General features: G+C 46.6%; 1 protein-coding gene across 2 annotated transcripts in view; it reads right to left on the bottom strand.

Annotated features, from left to right (window-relative positions):
• The window catches only part of LOC138283022 (E3 ubiquitin-protein ligase TRIM39-like), a 133,276-nt gene that overhangs the window by 106,043 nt on the left and 10,955 nt on the right, over positions 1-16,278 (bottom strand). For both annotated transcript variants that reach the window (XM_069221137.1, XM_069221136.1), the window contains exon 2: positions 7,617-7,712. In XM_069221137.1, the coding sequence (XP_069077238.1) occupies positions 7,617-7,712 (96 nt within the window). The remainder of the gene's footprint in view (positions 1-7,616; positions 7,713-16,278) is intronic.

Here is a 16,278-nt window from a genome sequence, read left to right as displayed (position 1 = left end):
TCCATTGAAGTTTACGCAGCATGTCTAGATGAGTTGTCTCCCATACTGACAGCTGTATAATGAATCTAAAATACCGGCTAACTCCGGCCGGCAATGTGTGGCGCTGCTTAAGAAGGACAGAGATGAGGAACAGGTGGCCTGCTATAGAGCACTCTCCATACTTCATGTGGATTATAAGGTACTCAGCAAACCTTAAGTAACCAGATCACTCTGTAAGCTAAGGGAACTGATCCACCATGATCACTCGGGGTTTATCCCCACATGAAGCACGGTACCATATATAAGGCGTCCAGTGCAAGTATTAAATTCTCCTTGGATAGACTATCCTAAGGCATTATCACTCTCCATAGATAGAGAAAAATCTTTAATTCTCTGCAATGGGAATTCCTCTTCACAGTTAAGGTGGCCGTGGGGTTGGGAAGCGGCTTCCTGAAATGGACACACAGCCCGTATAAAGGCTGAGAGGGTCATTTCAGACAAGCGACTAGCCCTAATGATACGATAGGGAAATAGTTACCAAGACCGTTTGGTTAATAATTCACCATTGTATATCTCAGTACACGTGGATGAAATATTGCAATACTATGTGGCAAGTGGTCACATGTAGCGAACACCTTTCAGGCCTTGGAGCACTTCAGCAAATTGTCTGCTTTAAGGGTGAATTGGCACAAGATTATTAATGTATATTCATCGCATTTCCCTGCTGGGAGGAATAAACTTTCTAAAGTCAGCGAGGAACTTTGACGGAATCTAAGCACTTTCAAACACCGGGACCTGCGATATAGCCAACTGTTGAACTGAAATGTTAAAGCAGCCCTGTCCTCTCTATGACAGTCTATACGATCCTGGTGCACACGTCCCCTCTCTGTAATGGGTAGAATAGCCCCTGAAAGATGGTGCTACCCCCACGTTGCCGTACTTCTCTGCGCTTTACCACGACAGATACCCGGACCTGTGATTGGATAGATGGATGTATTACTCCTAAATGTAATCGTGGAGGCAGAGAACTGCACTGGCCAAACTTAAACTTCTGGCAGATGAAGGAGGGGACGGCATCACCTGATCTAGAATTGTACTATCTCGTGGAGCAAATGTGGTGGGCGGCAAGATGGAGGGACATTTGTTGGGGTGCTTCAGAAAGTGGAAAGCTGTATGTACCCCCTTGGGGCACTCCGCTGAGTCTATTTCTTATTCTACGTTGAGGGGTGCAGTTTTACAGGGAGGGGCTTCTGGTCAGAAAGCAGCAATAAGTTTGGGCTAGAGCCCTCTAGACGATGCATATGTAAATACTGTACGAGTGAGAGACGCCGTTAACATCTTCATTAATCTTCCCACATAGGAGCAGCTGGAGGAGACTATATACAGTATGTGAGAGGAGAAAGGATTGGACACTGTGGTGCAGTTGCTTGAGAACAGAAGACTAGTTGAGTTTTAGGACCTAGTAAGTGAATATGAGATCTCACTCCAGTCTTTTCTTTTATATGGGGCACTAGTCGCTACAATGCAGACCTGGTGGCAGAAAGGCATATTAATGGCCCCGGAGTATTGACGTTTGAATTATATATGCACACATATATGCACAACCAATGGGAAGCAAAGAACAATTGAGTTTTATATCAGGTGCATCTCGCACAATCCAAGGGTGAGCTGGTTCATCTGTGGTAACAGTGGGCCATGGATAAGGAGACACCACCTAGCGATGGGAATTGGGGCAACAACTTAAAATCGAGCCCTCCCCCGAGGTTCCAAGACTTACAGATTTAAATTACTTCAGTATTCCTACCTGCATAGGTTGATTCTCACTAGCAAAAAGATTATTCTCATGTTCTCAAGTACGCATGCAGCCTCCCAAGATGTAACACACAGAGGGAGCAGATTTGTACCTGATAGTGTGAAGGTGCCCACTGCTAACAACATATTGGGAAACTATTGTGAAGTTTGCTAACACATCCACAAAGGAAGACTCCTAAGTCCCCGGCAACCTGTATCCTAGGACTTTTCCCTGTGACCAAATCAATTGCTGTTAAATCTAGAGTTATAGTTCAGGCATTAATATTAACTCATCATCAGCTATCTATGAGGTGGAAAGCTTTAGATGGTCCTAGTCTATGGGGGTGGAAAAAAGAGTTGATTGCCCTTCTATGGAGACCAACAATGATGGGCAATAATGTACATATAGTGTACCAAGCAGCCACTGTTCTAGAATGAGGATTTTGAATAGGCCTTCAGTAGAATGTAACTCACCAGTGCAGATGGGCGTGGTACCCAGCCAAAGATGTATGCTCCCTTCAAGAATACTATGGTATACGTACGAGGGTGCGGCATCCCCAGTGGTTTTGTTTTTATGCATTTTCAGAGGTAAGTAGGCAAATTTATAAAGAGACATATTTTGTTTTTAACATGATATTTTGTGGCTATTGCAAAGTCTCGATCCATTGCAAGGTAACACAATATATTAAAAAATTATAACAGGCTGCGGATAAGCAACATTAAAGCTTTGTAAGATTTAAACTGATGCAACATGTTATACCATGGAAAATATTAAAATAGGTTTAAAAAGCAGATGTGTGTAGAAAAAGCATTTTATAATCTATATATTTCTAAATGTTTAACATTTTAATGGACTTTTCATTATTATTAAATAAAATATTTATATTAATTTATTACATTAGCAATACTTTAAAACACAAATTGTTCAGTAGCTTTTATTAGTTAATTCTAATGTTATTTTACAATTCTATAATATTGCAGTAAAAGATATTTTGGTTGTAAATATTTTGATAGTTTCTCTATTGTTGGAAATGACCTTTCTGCAGGGTCACCCCCAAACTTTTTGCCTTCCTCCTCCTAATTTTTCTGGCTTTAAGACTCTGCGCACTTTAACACTGCTAATCAGTGCTAAGGTGCAGATGCTCTCTCCTTAAAACATGGTGACATTGGCTCATACCCGTTTGGCTTATTTATTTTACTTGTAAGTCCCTAGCAAAGTGCACTACATGTGCCCAGGGCCTGTCGATTAAATGCTACGAGTGGGCTGCAGCCCTGGTTGTGCCACCCACATAATTAACCCCCTAACCATGTCTCAGGCCTACCATTGCAGGGCCTGTGTGTACCGTTTCACTGCCACTTCGACTTGGCATTTAAAAGTAATTACCAAGCCTTACACCCCTCATCCCTAAGGTAGGCCCTAGGTAGCCCATAGGGCAGGGTGCTATGTAGGTAAAAGAAAGGGCATGTACACGTGTGGTTTACATGTCCTGGTAGTGTAAAACACCTAAATTCGTTTTTACACTGCTGTGAGGCCTGCTCCTTCCACAGAATAACATTAGGGCTAACCTCATACACTGTTTGAGTCGGAGCTTCTGATCTGAAAGGAGTAGCAAGGTCATATTTAGTATGGCCAGAATGGTAATATAAAATCCTGCTTACTGGTGAAGTTAGATTTTATATCATTATTTTAGAAATGCTACTTTTAGAAAGTGAGCATTTCTCTACACTCATCCTTCTGTGCCTTCCAATCCACATCTGGCTAGGTTTAGTTGACAGCTCCCTTGTGCATTCGCTCAGACAACCCCAGACACAGGATGCTCAGTCACACTTTCACACATCTGCATACTGAATGGTTCTTCTTGGGCTGGGAGGGTGGAGGGCCTGACACTTACATGTCAAAGGACAGTAGCCTGCCCTCACACAATGGACTGCCACACCCCCTACTGGGACCCTGGCAGACAGGATGGAACTGAAAGGGGACCTTGTGCATTTCTAAGCCACTCTTTGAAGTCTCCCCCACTTCAAAGGCACTTTTGGGTATTTAAACAGGGCCTCTGACCCCACCAAACTAGACACTTCTGCTTGTCAGACACTTCTGACAAGACACTTCTGAACAAGACATCACTGGTGAAGAATCCCTGAACCAGACCCTTCAACCTGCCAAGAAGAACTGCCTGGCTGCCCAAAGGACTCACCTGGACTGCTGCCTTGCTGCTCTCTGGCTGTGCTGAAAAGTGCTCTCTAAGGGCTTGGATAGAGCTTGCCTCCTGTTCCCTGAAGTCTCAGGACTAAAAAGACTTCACACTTCATCTCTGCAACGAACTCCTTGTGCTGCGAAAATCCGACACATAGCCTGCCAAGAACGACGCACAGCCTGTATCGTGGTGAAAAATTCACCGCACGGCAAACCCGATCGACGCAGCCCGACTTCGCAAGAGAAGATCGACGCAGCGCTAGCGTTGCGACCAGAACTTCGATGCACCATCCACAGAATCGATGTCTAGCCGAGCCGTAACGACGCAGCCCGACACCCTACGAGGAATCGTCGCAAGTGGCAGCCCGTGCCGGAAATCGATGTAACGTCTTCCCTGCGTGAAAAATAACGATGCAAAGTCTGTGTGCGCCCGGAGAAACCGACGCACACCTCCCCGTTTTCCACGCATCTCCTCCTCTGTGGTCCCTTGCGGGGATTCTGAAGGCAAACCAGGTACTTTGTGCTTGCAAGAGACTCTTGTTGCTCTTAAAGAATAAAGACACTTTATATCATTTTTACAGTGATATTACAATGTATACTTATTGATTCTTGATTGTTTTGACCTTCATCTTACCAGATAAATATTATATATTTTTCTAAACACTATGTGGTGCATTTTTGTGGTGTTCTACTGTGTTATTGCATGATTTATTGCACAAATACTTTACACATTGCCTTCTAAGTTAAGCCTGACTGCTCAGTGCCAAGCTACCAGAGGGTGGGCACAGGATAATTTGGACTGTGTGTGACTTACTCTGACTAGAGTGAGGGTCCTTGCTTGGACAGGGGGTAACCGGACTGCCAACCAAAGACACCATTTCTAACATTTATTATTTACACTCGTTTTGATCATTTTTATATTAAATTTAAACATTCAATATTATATAAGTAGATATTTTGACATCGGAATTTAATACATAGATATTTGTGTAATATTTAGGAGTCCAAGCTGTCTGCTCACCCCAGGGCTGGACTCACTGTAATGCCTTGTTAAGGCTCCCTCCAGGAACGGCAGCACTGGCAGCTATCCCCACAGGCAGCACTGGCAGATACCCCCACAGGCAGCACTGGCTGCTACCCCCACACAGGCAGCACTGGCTGCTACCCCCACACAGGCAGCACTGGCTGCTACCCTCACAGCCAGCACTGGCAGATACCCCCAAAGACAGCACTGGCAGATACCCCCACACAGGCAGCACTGGCTGCTACCCCCACACAGGCAGCACTGGCTGCTACCCCCACACAGGCAGCACTGGAGGCTACCCCCACACAGGCAGCACTGGAGGCTATCCCCACAGCCAGCACTGGCAGATACCCCCACACAGGCAGCACTGGCTGCTACCCCCACAGCCAGCACTGGCAGATACCCCCCAAAGACAGCACTGGCAGATACCCCACACAGGCAGCACTGGCTGCTACCCCTACAGGAGCACTGGCTGCTACCCCCACAGGAAGCACTGACTGCTAACCCCACAGCAGCACTGGCTGCTACCTCCACAGGCAGCACTGGCTGCTATTACTGTTCAGGTGCTTCCAGGGTAACAGACAACTATGGCTGGTTACTTGTGCTCTCAGGGCATCATTACTGTTATGGTTGGTCCACCCAGGACAAAGATGCTGCTAATGCTTATAACTTGTCGTGTAAGACATATTTTTCTTTTGTCTCATGTTTATGTGAACAGTAGGAGTAATATCATAATATCCTTTGTGTGTCTGTATCTCTGTGCATTTCTCTTTGTGCTCCTTCAGTGTTATCTTTTCCTGATGCTACTTTTCATGTGGGCTGTTCTTTTAGGTATGTTTGCCCCACAGTGTCATGTTTAAAACCTTTAGCTCTTTTTTTCAAGAGATCTGGTTTGAACGTCACGTACTTTGGTGGTTGGGGTTGATGGGGTTCACTCCTGTGTGTTTCTAGTAATTTAAATGTATGTGCACTCCCCCATAGCCACTCAGTGTGTTGTTCAATAAATGTAATACCACATGGAAATCTATTTTTCAAGTGTGTAGCTCTTTACATTTTGAGCTTGTTTTTCACACTTTTTGTGATTCATCATTGGGATGGGAATGTCACCTGCTTGATGCCCAGTCGTCCCCTTGTCCTGCATGCCAGAACTACATATACATGTGATCCTGTTTTTTTAGTTTTTGGTTAAAGCCCCGCACTGATCCCGTGAGCATGGGGTGACCTAGGCCTGGCCTGTAACAACGATCAGTTCTGGAACTTGTTCTAAATTGCGCATCCTCATAGTGACAGAGTACCGCTGGTGTCGTGAATTCCATGCATGGAGCGTGGCAGAAGCGGCGCACCATGGATGCTGAATTATAAGGAGAGGCCTTTTTACCTGTGAAACGTGAATACACACTTACAGGCCCATTCATCTAAACTGGAACTGCTAAAAATGAAACCGAATTCCTAAACAATGACATCCTGAGTCTTGTACATGCGATGTGCTTATGTGCTAGGATGATAGTATGCTGTTCAGGAGTGATACAGGCCTGCCGGATCCATTTTGGAAGGCCACATCCTGGCACAGATTCCTAGATGGAGGAGAGGTTTGTTCCTAAACCTCATTTGTGTATTAGTAGGAGATGGCAGGGGATGCAGGGTGAGGCCTGCAGTATCTGTTGATAGGAAAAGGAGTCCTTTGAAGAGGCACAAATTCTTGTCTCTTTTGCTGATCTCTGTGAGCTGGGTGAAGCCTGCTCATACCCCTCTGTGGTTCAAACTCCGCCACGAGACCGTCCTACTGGGCAGAGCACCATTGCAGACAAAGGCCATACCTGGAAGTTGGCCTGGGCAGGACACATGAAAAGGGACCCAACCCAACTGGTCTCAAGGAAGCAGACATGGAATATACATCCTGTCTGAGAAATAGAAAGATGGGAACCCAAGCACCATTGTTGTTCGTTGTTGTGATTCCTTCCACTCATTTTGCATGCTTTCTACCCGGCTGTATTGCACAGCTGAGTGGAGAACATGCCCAGGATCCCATTCCCAGTCTGAGCAGGGAAGCAGGCTGCCCGGACCAATCACGATGCTGCTGTCATGCTGGTGACAGCAGCGTCGTGATTGGCTGGGAGCCTGTGTCCACCCAGGAAGAGGATGAGGACGGAGGGGAGACAAACGCATCTACCCCACAGGTAAGCATTTTTGGGGTTTTTTTGCACCCTGTCCCTCCCACCCTCCTACCACAGCCACCCCCGCTGAGTGGCAGCCGCCAGTGTACACAAAAACACACCAAAAAACACATGCACACAAATCGACTCATGTCTGCATGGACACACAACCAGATGCCTATGGGCCATGCATATTTACTCCGTCACAGGCCATGTAACTATGTCATTACTGCGTAAAGGTTGGGAGAGTAATTCTTGTTTTGCTTCTTTCAGGAAGACCCTTGGAATGCTCTGGGCCCCAAACTCCCCACACCTTGGCTCTCCAGCCACTACATTTACCTGGTGGAGGCACCACCCAGGCTAGTGGGTGGACCATTGGCGTCTCTGCATCTCTAACCTAGACAGTCACAAACACAGATCTGCACATACACAATGATAGATCTGTAACTGCACAGGATTCACGGCTGCCACTCACCCTCATGGTGGTGCACTGTTCCTCTTCCCTGAGTTTAGACTCCAGAATGTATCCCATCTCTTTCCTCAGAGGACACAGCCAGTCCTGGAGCTTCACCTGCAGAGAGGAAAATGCACAAGTGACAAATGTAGATCTCTAAAGTGAGTGAAGTTAATCACTTGATAATAAACACTACATAGTGATCCACACATATGCAAATTTTAAACAGCTACATATTCGCCTTTTAATTACCAGTCATACAGATCTTGATTTGTAAGTTTTAGTCACAGTTTTCCAAGTTAGAGGCATAAGCCACACCTACCCGAGATGTAAGCACCACGCCACACATATACAGATTTTAAGTCTGTTTGTATTATGAAACAATTTTTCACCCAATATAACAGATTTGCTCTTTATAGTTTAGCTTTTGTACAGTCTGTTCCTTTTGTATATTCAATGTGATTTGTTTTTATACATTTTGCCTCAATGGGTTTGCACCTGCTTTTAGTGTATATTGTATACATCCTATGTTTTTAATAGTATGTAAAAAAAAGATTTGATAATTGCAGCCCTGGTGAAGATTGTTATTTAACAGCGAAACGTGTTGACTACCTTGCTGAGTCTTATGCTTTTTACTGGAAAAAGAACAAAGAATTCATTTATAAGAGAGGTCTGGACTTCCTTGGTTATTTGGACATAAAGAATGTTATATTTTAATTGTTTTTGTCTCTCCGTTTGAGTATGAATTTAGAAGTTTGGATTTGGGGTGGCTGATCCAGGGAGGAACACTGTTGCCTATTTAAATAGAAGGTTTACAGGACCCAGCCAGTGGGTGCTGGGAGGTGCCTTTAGCTGTCCACATTTTTGCAAACTTTATGAGAGGGGCCGATGAGAGGTGAGTAGAAGAAGAGGATTAGGGCCTTCAGCAGGCATATGCAAAGAGGAGCAAATGAGAGGTGCGCAGAGGAAGAGGAGTATAGTGAAAAGTAGGTTTTAGACCTGGCATCCTTGGTGTGGTTTTCCCCCTAACTTTTTGCCTTCAACGCTCCAGTCTGCTAACTTTGCATTGCTGGTTTTAAGACCCTGCACACTTTACCACTGCTAACCTATGCTAAAGTGCTTGTGCGCTCTCTCCTTAAAACATAACAAAATACCCAATTACCACACTTCCTGTGCTTGTAAGGTCCTAGTAGAGTGGAACTACCTATTCCCAGGGCCTGTAAACTAAATGCTACTAGTGGGCCTGCAGCAATGATTGTGCCACCCACTTAAGTTGTACTTTAAACATGCCTCAGGTCTGTCTTTGCAGCCTGTATATGGAGTTATAAACTGCTATTTCGACATGGGAAAATAAATCTTTTTCTAGGCCCAACCCTTACTTTTAAGTTTTGCATGTACTGGTGGTAAAAACTCCTAAAGTCGTTTTTCACTACTGCAAGGCCTTTCTCTCCAATAGGATAACTTTGGAGTCCCCTTATTACATTTTATAAGTATAATTTCCAAATGGGAACAGGTGCCCAGATCATGTTTGGTGTCTTTCAAATCGTATTGAAAAATCCTAACTTAGGGTAAAGTTGTATTTAAAATTACAATTTTGAAAATGCCACTTTCAGAAAGTTGCCATCTTTCTGCCTTAGCCATTTCGTGCCTACAGCGTATCTCTTGGTCGCATGACTGGGTGTGAGTGACAGCTGGGCTTTGTATATTTCTCCTAGACAGCCACACACTGTAGGGAGCTTAGGTGTGTGTGTCTGGATGGGTCATCACCAGCAGGATGGGAGAGAGGAGCTGGACTCAGCCCCACTTGAAAAGGATGTTTCCTGTCTCCACATAAAGGGTTGGATTTCCCCTGACGTTAGTCTGGAGCTAGGGCAGAGAAGGTCAGGGAATCTGTGCACGTCAAATGCCTGTCTCTAGAAGCTTCTCCCACTTCAGAGGCACAACTGGGTATGAAAACTGGACTTTAGACACCACCACTTCATTTCCCTTCTGGTCTGTGGATACTCTGCCAGGAAGAAAGACTGCTTTGCTGTTGAAAGGACTGCTATTCTGCTGGGCTGCTGCTCTGAGGGACTGCCACCCTGCTCTGCTGATTGGCTGCCTACTGCCCTCTTGTCTGGGTGAGAATGATTGGACCTGCATCTCTTAAATCCGGAACCCCAGAGTGACTTCAAGAGCTAGTTGCCTGACCTCCTGGTGTGAAGCTTCAGGCACACAACAGGCTTCCAACAACCTTGCACCTAAACCTAGACCCTGCCATCTGTGAGTCTACCCTGCCAAGTGCAGTCTGGTACCATTGGAAGTGGGTTTAAGGTGCTCTGCCTGCCTCAGTGGACGCAGCAGAACCAAAGCATATCCTCGGTAGCGAGGTGCAAACCCGAGCAGAAACGACGAATCGCCGCTGCTGCATGGATTGGACCCACTGTAAAGACCTGCAGCGTCACCTCAGCCCCATAAGAACCACCACTGTGCAACACATCCTCGGCACAGGCCCTCTCATCCCTCATCAACGGCAGCCTTGACGACAGATTTGGCATTGCAGCCTCGCAGCTCTTCGGAACCGATACATCACATACATACCCGACTATGCACTTCATCCTGTACTCTGGACTTTGCATCTCAAGCCCGTTTGATGAGATCCTCGACCACGAGGCAGGCCTTTGCATCGCAGCCTTGCCGCATCTTGGAACCAACGTATCACTTTGGCTGTGTGAAGCATCTTCTACACGGATCCTCGCAATGCTCCGGAAAGAAGGTTTTAAGGTACTCTGTTCAATGGGTCTGAGTGGGTCCCTGTACCCACCTCAGTTCGCTGACGGGGTGAACATGTCACTTTGTCCTGGTCCGGCGAAACCAGATATCCACAAGTGGAGCTTTGTGCTTTTTGGAGCTATTTTCACTGAAATCTTTCAACTTGAATATCTCCTGTTCTACTTATTGGATGTTTGCCATTTTTTTCTTGTTTTATGTATTTATGAAAGTTCTATTTCTCTAACGTAGTGTGGGAACATTTTGGTTGTAGGTGTTTTTTCACTTTACTACTGTTTGAAGTATTGCACAAATACTTTACAACTTGCCACTACATTATGCATGTCTGCTGGATGCACAGCTACCCGAGGGTTGAACACAGGCCAATTTAGGGTTGGCTGATGCCTCAACCTGACAAAGATTGTGGAAGCTCCTTCTCCAGGGCTCACACCCCAGTCAAATAACAAACCAATTTCTTCAAGTAGGCGTCTACTGAGGGTAACAATGAGAGGCGAGTAGAGGGAGCAGAGCAGGGTGATGAGTAGGCATCTACTCAGAGGCGTTGATGAGCGGTGAGTAGAAGAAGAACGGGTTATGAGTAGACATGTACTGAGAGGACCCAATCACAAAAACTGGGAGGGAGCACACTGCCTCTTATGCTATCACACAATTCATCCAGATGCATTGTGGTAAATGCAGTGCATAATAACACACTTGAATTTAAATTCTTTAGTGTCCCATAAAAAGGAAGGTTTAGGCTTTGCAGAAGGGTTATTTTGCCAAGACAACTTAGCAGTTTAAAAGCTGGAATCCTAGGCTGCAGTGGCAGGACTAGAGTCATGTTTTTGCTTTGTCACTTTAGTGGTTGCGCATTCAGTGCTGCTGTCCAACAGTGACATTTAACTTTCAGGCCCTGGATACACAGAGAACCATATACTAGGAACTTATAAATAAGTGTACCAATCAAGTGTTAGACAATTACACATATACTTTAGGGGTCAGATAACAGGCACTGGGGCCTGGTCAGCAGAGCTCAGAGCACTTCAGAGTCATAAAACCAGCAATTACTCCAGCAAAACGTGGGGGTGATCCTGTAAAAAGGGCATTCTCTCACACTTAGCTGCAGGCGGAACAAGGGAGACGGGCGGTACCTGGAATTATTGGAGGGATCCAGAGGAAGTTTCCTTAGGAGAGGGGGGAGAAGGAGGTGGGACACACTAGAGAGTATTGGAGGGATTCACTAGAGAGGGAGATTAAGGGAGGTGAGACAGTACTTTGAGTATTGGAAGGACATATAGAAGTCTTCTTCAGGAGCAGGAGGACAAGGGAGTTGGGGCTGTACCTGAGAGAAATGGAGGGATCCACAGGAGTATCTTTCAGGAGAAGGAGGACGAGGGAGTTGGGTCTGTACTTGAGTAGTGGAGGGATCCACAGGCGGTTTCTGAAGGACAAGAAGGTCTGCACCAACCTTAAAGAGACCTGATGTGCTGACAGCAGACACAGCAGAGTTCAGGATGTCTGCTGGAGGATTAATCAAGATATTTTTCATCAGTGGGAGGAAGCTCACTGGAATCATTAACCGTGGTAGAGATCCAATAACACAAATGATCAAAGTCAATCACATTAAAGCCAGTCCATAAGTGGCAGGTTCTGGTGGGAGTGCAGGGGAAGAGGAAATAAGGCAAAATTCTGCAGCAATGTTTTCTCTGACTCTGCTTTTTGTGAAATAAATGCTGGCTACACAAAATATTTAGAAGATAAAATTATACCAGACAGAAACAGAAGTTAAACATTGATCATTTAAAAAAATATTGACGCCACGCCTCTCTAATGGGGGATTCGTATTTGAAGAGCACAACTTTGTACTCAGATTTTTACTGGAGTCTTAAGTGCGTCTCCAGATGTGTTCATTACATTCTATTTCTTGTTTTATCTCAGCTACCCCTCCGTAAACCACACTGACCACATAGGGGCCTACTTTAGAGTTCAGCAGAGAGGGTACTCCATAGTAATGGTAATGGACCTGCCAGATCTATAGTCAGCCAGGCCTCAAGTATTTCAGTGGCAGCGCGGCTCCGGCTCAGTTGCTGGCATCGTGGAGCAGGGGCCATCGGAGGTTCACGTATAACACCCTCTGCCTGACTCAGAGTTGATGGTGTTATGTTTTTTTTTTGTTTTTCTGTTCACCACCACCAGAGGGACAGGGAAAAGAATTACCCCCACAACATGGGAGGCAACTCACAGGGGGCAGAAGGGTTATTAGTTTTACTTTCCAAAAATGAAAGCCCGCTGTGGGAGTTTGTTATTGGATAAAGTAAAATGTTGCAGACGTTTGACAGGTGGCTGTCATGTTTGATGGAGCCGTCCGTCAAACATTTACAACATTGGCAGGAGCCACCAAGAACAACCCTAACAGCGGATCCTGCCAATGCTTAGAGTGGTCCGCAAGGCTGCAGATAACCCTAAATTTGACAGGCGCTGGTCCCTCGGCATGGCAGAAGTAAAGTAAAGTTCTCTGCCAAGATCTAAATCAGCACCCTGCATTTTATTCACCTGCATCTACTGTTGAAATTAGATCAGTGGTTCCCAACCTGTGGTCCAGGAACCCGTGGGGGTCCGCAAAGCCCCCTCAGGGGGTCCGCGACTGCTTAGAAAATTTAATCATTTTAACAGATTAGGTCCTCAGATTTCAGTAATGACTTAGTGGGTGGTCCCCGGATTCCAATAATGATTCAGTGGGGGGCCCTGGGTTCCAGTAATGATAAAGTGGGGGTTCAAAGAAGTCAAAAGGTTGGGAACCACTAAATTAGATAACGCATGCAGTGCTGTAGAGACAGCAGCGAAACATACCTCATATATAGTATGTGGGCAGTTGTGCGTGGAGACAGAGCTCAGTGCACCAGGACAGAGATCAGATATCTCCCTTCACTTGATCGAAGACAGACTGCCAGATTGTAGGAGGCTGGCCTGGTTTGTAGTGGGTACCAAGGGGTACTTACACTCTGCACCAGGTCCAGGTATCCCTTATTAGTGTAGAAGAGGTGTCTAGCAGCTTAGGCTGATAGAAAATGGTAGCTTAGCAGAGCAGCGTAGGCTGAACTAGGAGACATGCAAAGCTCCCACTATACCACTGGTGTCATATGCACAATATCATAAGAAAACACAATACACAGATATACTAAAAATAAAGGCACTTTATTTTTATGACAATATGCCAAAAGTATCTTAGTGAGTACCCTCAGTATGAGGATAGCAAATATACACAAGATATATGTACACAATACCAAAATTATGCAGTAATAGCAATAGAAAACAGTGCAAGCAATGTATAGTCACAATAGATTGCCATGGGAGCACATAGGTACAGGGGCAACACAAACCACATACTCCAAAAGTGGAATGCGAACCACGAATAGACCCCAAAGCTATGTGAGCTTGTAGAGGGTCGCTGGGACTGTAAGAAAACAGTGAGGGTTAGAAAAATAGCCACCCCAAGACCCTGAAAAGTGGGTGCAAAGTGCACCTAAGTCCTCCAGAGAGCACAGAAGTCGTGATAGGGGAATTCTGCAAGGAAGACCAACACCAGCAGTGCAACAACCATGGATTTCCAGACGAGAGGACCTGTGGAACAAGGGGACCAAGTCCAAGTGTCACGATCAAGTCGGGAGTGGGCAGATGCCCAGGAAATGCCAGCTGTGGATGCAAAGAAGCTGCCACCGGATGGTAGAAGCTGTGGCTTCTGCAAGAACGAAGAGGACTAGGAACTTCCCCTTTGGAGGATGGATGTCCACGTCGTGAAGAAGCTTGCAGAGGTGTTCCCATGCAGAATGACCGCAAACAAGCCTTACTAGCTGCAAGGGTCGCGGTTAGGGTTTTTGGATGCTGCTGTGGCCTAGGAGGGACCAGGATGTCGCCAATTGCGTAAAGAGACAGAGGGGGCGCCCAGCAAGACAAGGAGCCCACTCAGAAGCAGGCAGCACCTGCAGAGGTGCCGGAACAGGCACTATGAAGAAGAGTGAACCAGAGCTCATCCGAAGTCACAAAGGAAGGTCCCACGACGCCGGAGGACAACTCAGGAGGTCGTGCACTGCAGGTTAGAGTGTCGGGGACCCAGGCTTGGCTGTGCACAAAGGAAATCCTGGAAGAGTGCACAGGAGCTGGAGCAGCTGCAAATCACGCGGTACCCAGCAATACAGTCTGGCGTGGGGAGGCAAGGACTTACCTCCACCAAACTTGGACTGAAGAGTCACTGGACTGTGGGAGTCACTTGGACAGAGTTGCTGAGTTCCAGGGACCACGCTCGTCGTGCTGAGAGGGGACCCAGAGGGCCGGTGATGCAGTCTTTTGGTGCCTGCGGTTGCAGGGGGAAGATTCCGTCGACCCACGGGAGATTTCTTCGGAGCTTCTAGTGCAAAGAGGAGGCAGACTACCCCCACTGCATGCACCACCAGGAAAACAGTCGAGAAGGCGGCAGGATCAGCGATACAAGGTTGCAGTAGTCGTCTTTGCTACTTTGTTGCGGTTTTGCAGGCTTCCAGCGCAGTCAGCAGTCGGTTCCTTGGCAGAAGGTGAAGAGAGAGATGCAGAGGAACTCTGATGAGCTCTTGCATTCGTTATCTAAAGAATTCCCCAAAGCAGAGACCCTAAATAGCCAGAAAAGGAGGTTTGGCTACCTAGCAAGGAGAATAGGCTAGCAACACAGGTAAGAGCCTATCAGAAGGAGTCTCTGACGTCACCTGCTGGCCCTGGCCACTCAGAGCAGTCCAGTGTGCCAGCAGCACCTCTGTTTCCAAGATGGCAGAGGTCTGGAGCACACTGGAGGAGCTCTGGGCACCTCCCAGGGGAGGTGCAGGTCAGGGGAGTGGTCACTTCCCTTTCCTTTGTCCAGTTTCGCGCCAGAGCAGGGCTGGGGGATCCCTGAACCAGTGTAGACTGGCTTATGCAGAGAGGGGCACCATCTGTGCCCATCAAAGCATTTCCAGAGGCTGGGTGAGGCTTCTCCTCCCAAGCCCTGACACCTTTTTCCAAAGGGAGAGGGTGTAACACCCTCTCTCTGAGGAAGTCCTTTGTTCTGCCTTCCTGGGCCAGGCCTGGCTGGACCCCAGGAGGGCAGAAACCTGACTGAGAGGTTGGCAGCAGCTGCAGTGAAACCCCGGGAAAGGTAGTTTGGCAGTACCCGGGTCTGTGCTAGAGACCCGGGGGATCATGGAATTGTCTCACCAACGCCAGGATGGCATTGGGGGGGCAATTCCATGATCTTAGACATGTTACATGGCCATGTTCGGAGTTACCATTGTGAAGCTATACATAGGTAGTGACCTATGTATAGTGCACGCGTGTAATGGTGTCCCCGCACTCACAAAGTCCGGGGAATTTGCCCTGAACAATGTGGGGGCACCTTGGATAGTGCCAGGGTGCCCACACACTAAGTAACTTAGCACCCAACCTTTACCAGGTAAAGGTTAGACATATAGGTGACTTATAAGTTACGTAAGTGCAGTGGTAAATGGCTGTGAAATAACGTGGACGTTATTTCACTCAGGCTGCAGTGGCAGGCCTGTGTAAGAATTGTCAGCGCTCCCTATGGGTGGCAAAAGAAATGCTGCAGCCCATAGGGATCTCCTGGAACCCCAATACCCTTGGGTACCTCAGTACCATATACTAGGGAATTATAAGGGTGTTCCAGTATGCCAATGTAAGTTGGTAAAATTGGTCACTAGCCTGTTAGTGACAATTTGGAAAGAAATGAGAGAGCATAACCACTGAGGTTCTGGTTAGCAGAGCCTCAGTGAGACAGTTAGTCATCACACAGGTAACACATACAGGGCACACTTATGAGCACTGGGGCCCTGGCTGGCAGGGTCCTAGTGACACATACAACTAAAACAACATATATACAGTGAAATATGGGGGTAACATGCCAGGCAAGATGGTA

Source organism: Pleurodeles waltl, chromosome 2_2, assembly GCF_031143425.1.
Source record: "Pleurodeles waltl isolate 20211129_DDA chromosome 2_2, aPleWal1.hap1.20221129, whole genome shotgun sequence".
In the NCBI taxonomy this organism is placed as follows: domain Eukaryota; kingdom Metazoa; phylum Chordata; class Amphibia; order Caudata; family Salamandridae; genus Pleurodeles; species Pleurodeles waltl.
Note: the sequence above shows the minus strand (reverse complement) of the source record. Positions and strands in the feature narration are given on the sequence as shown.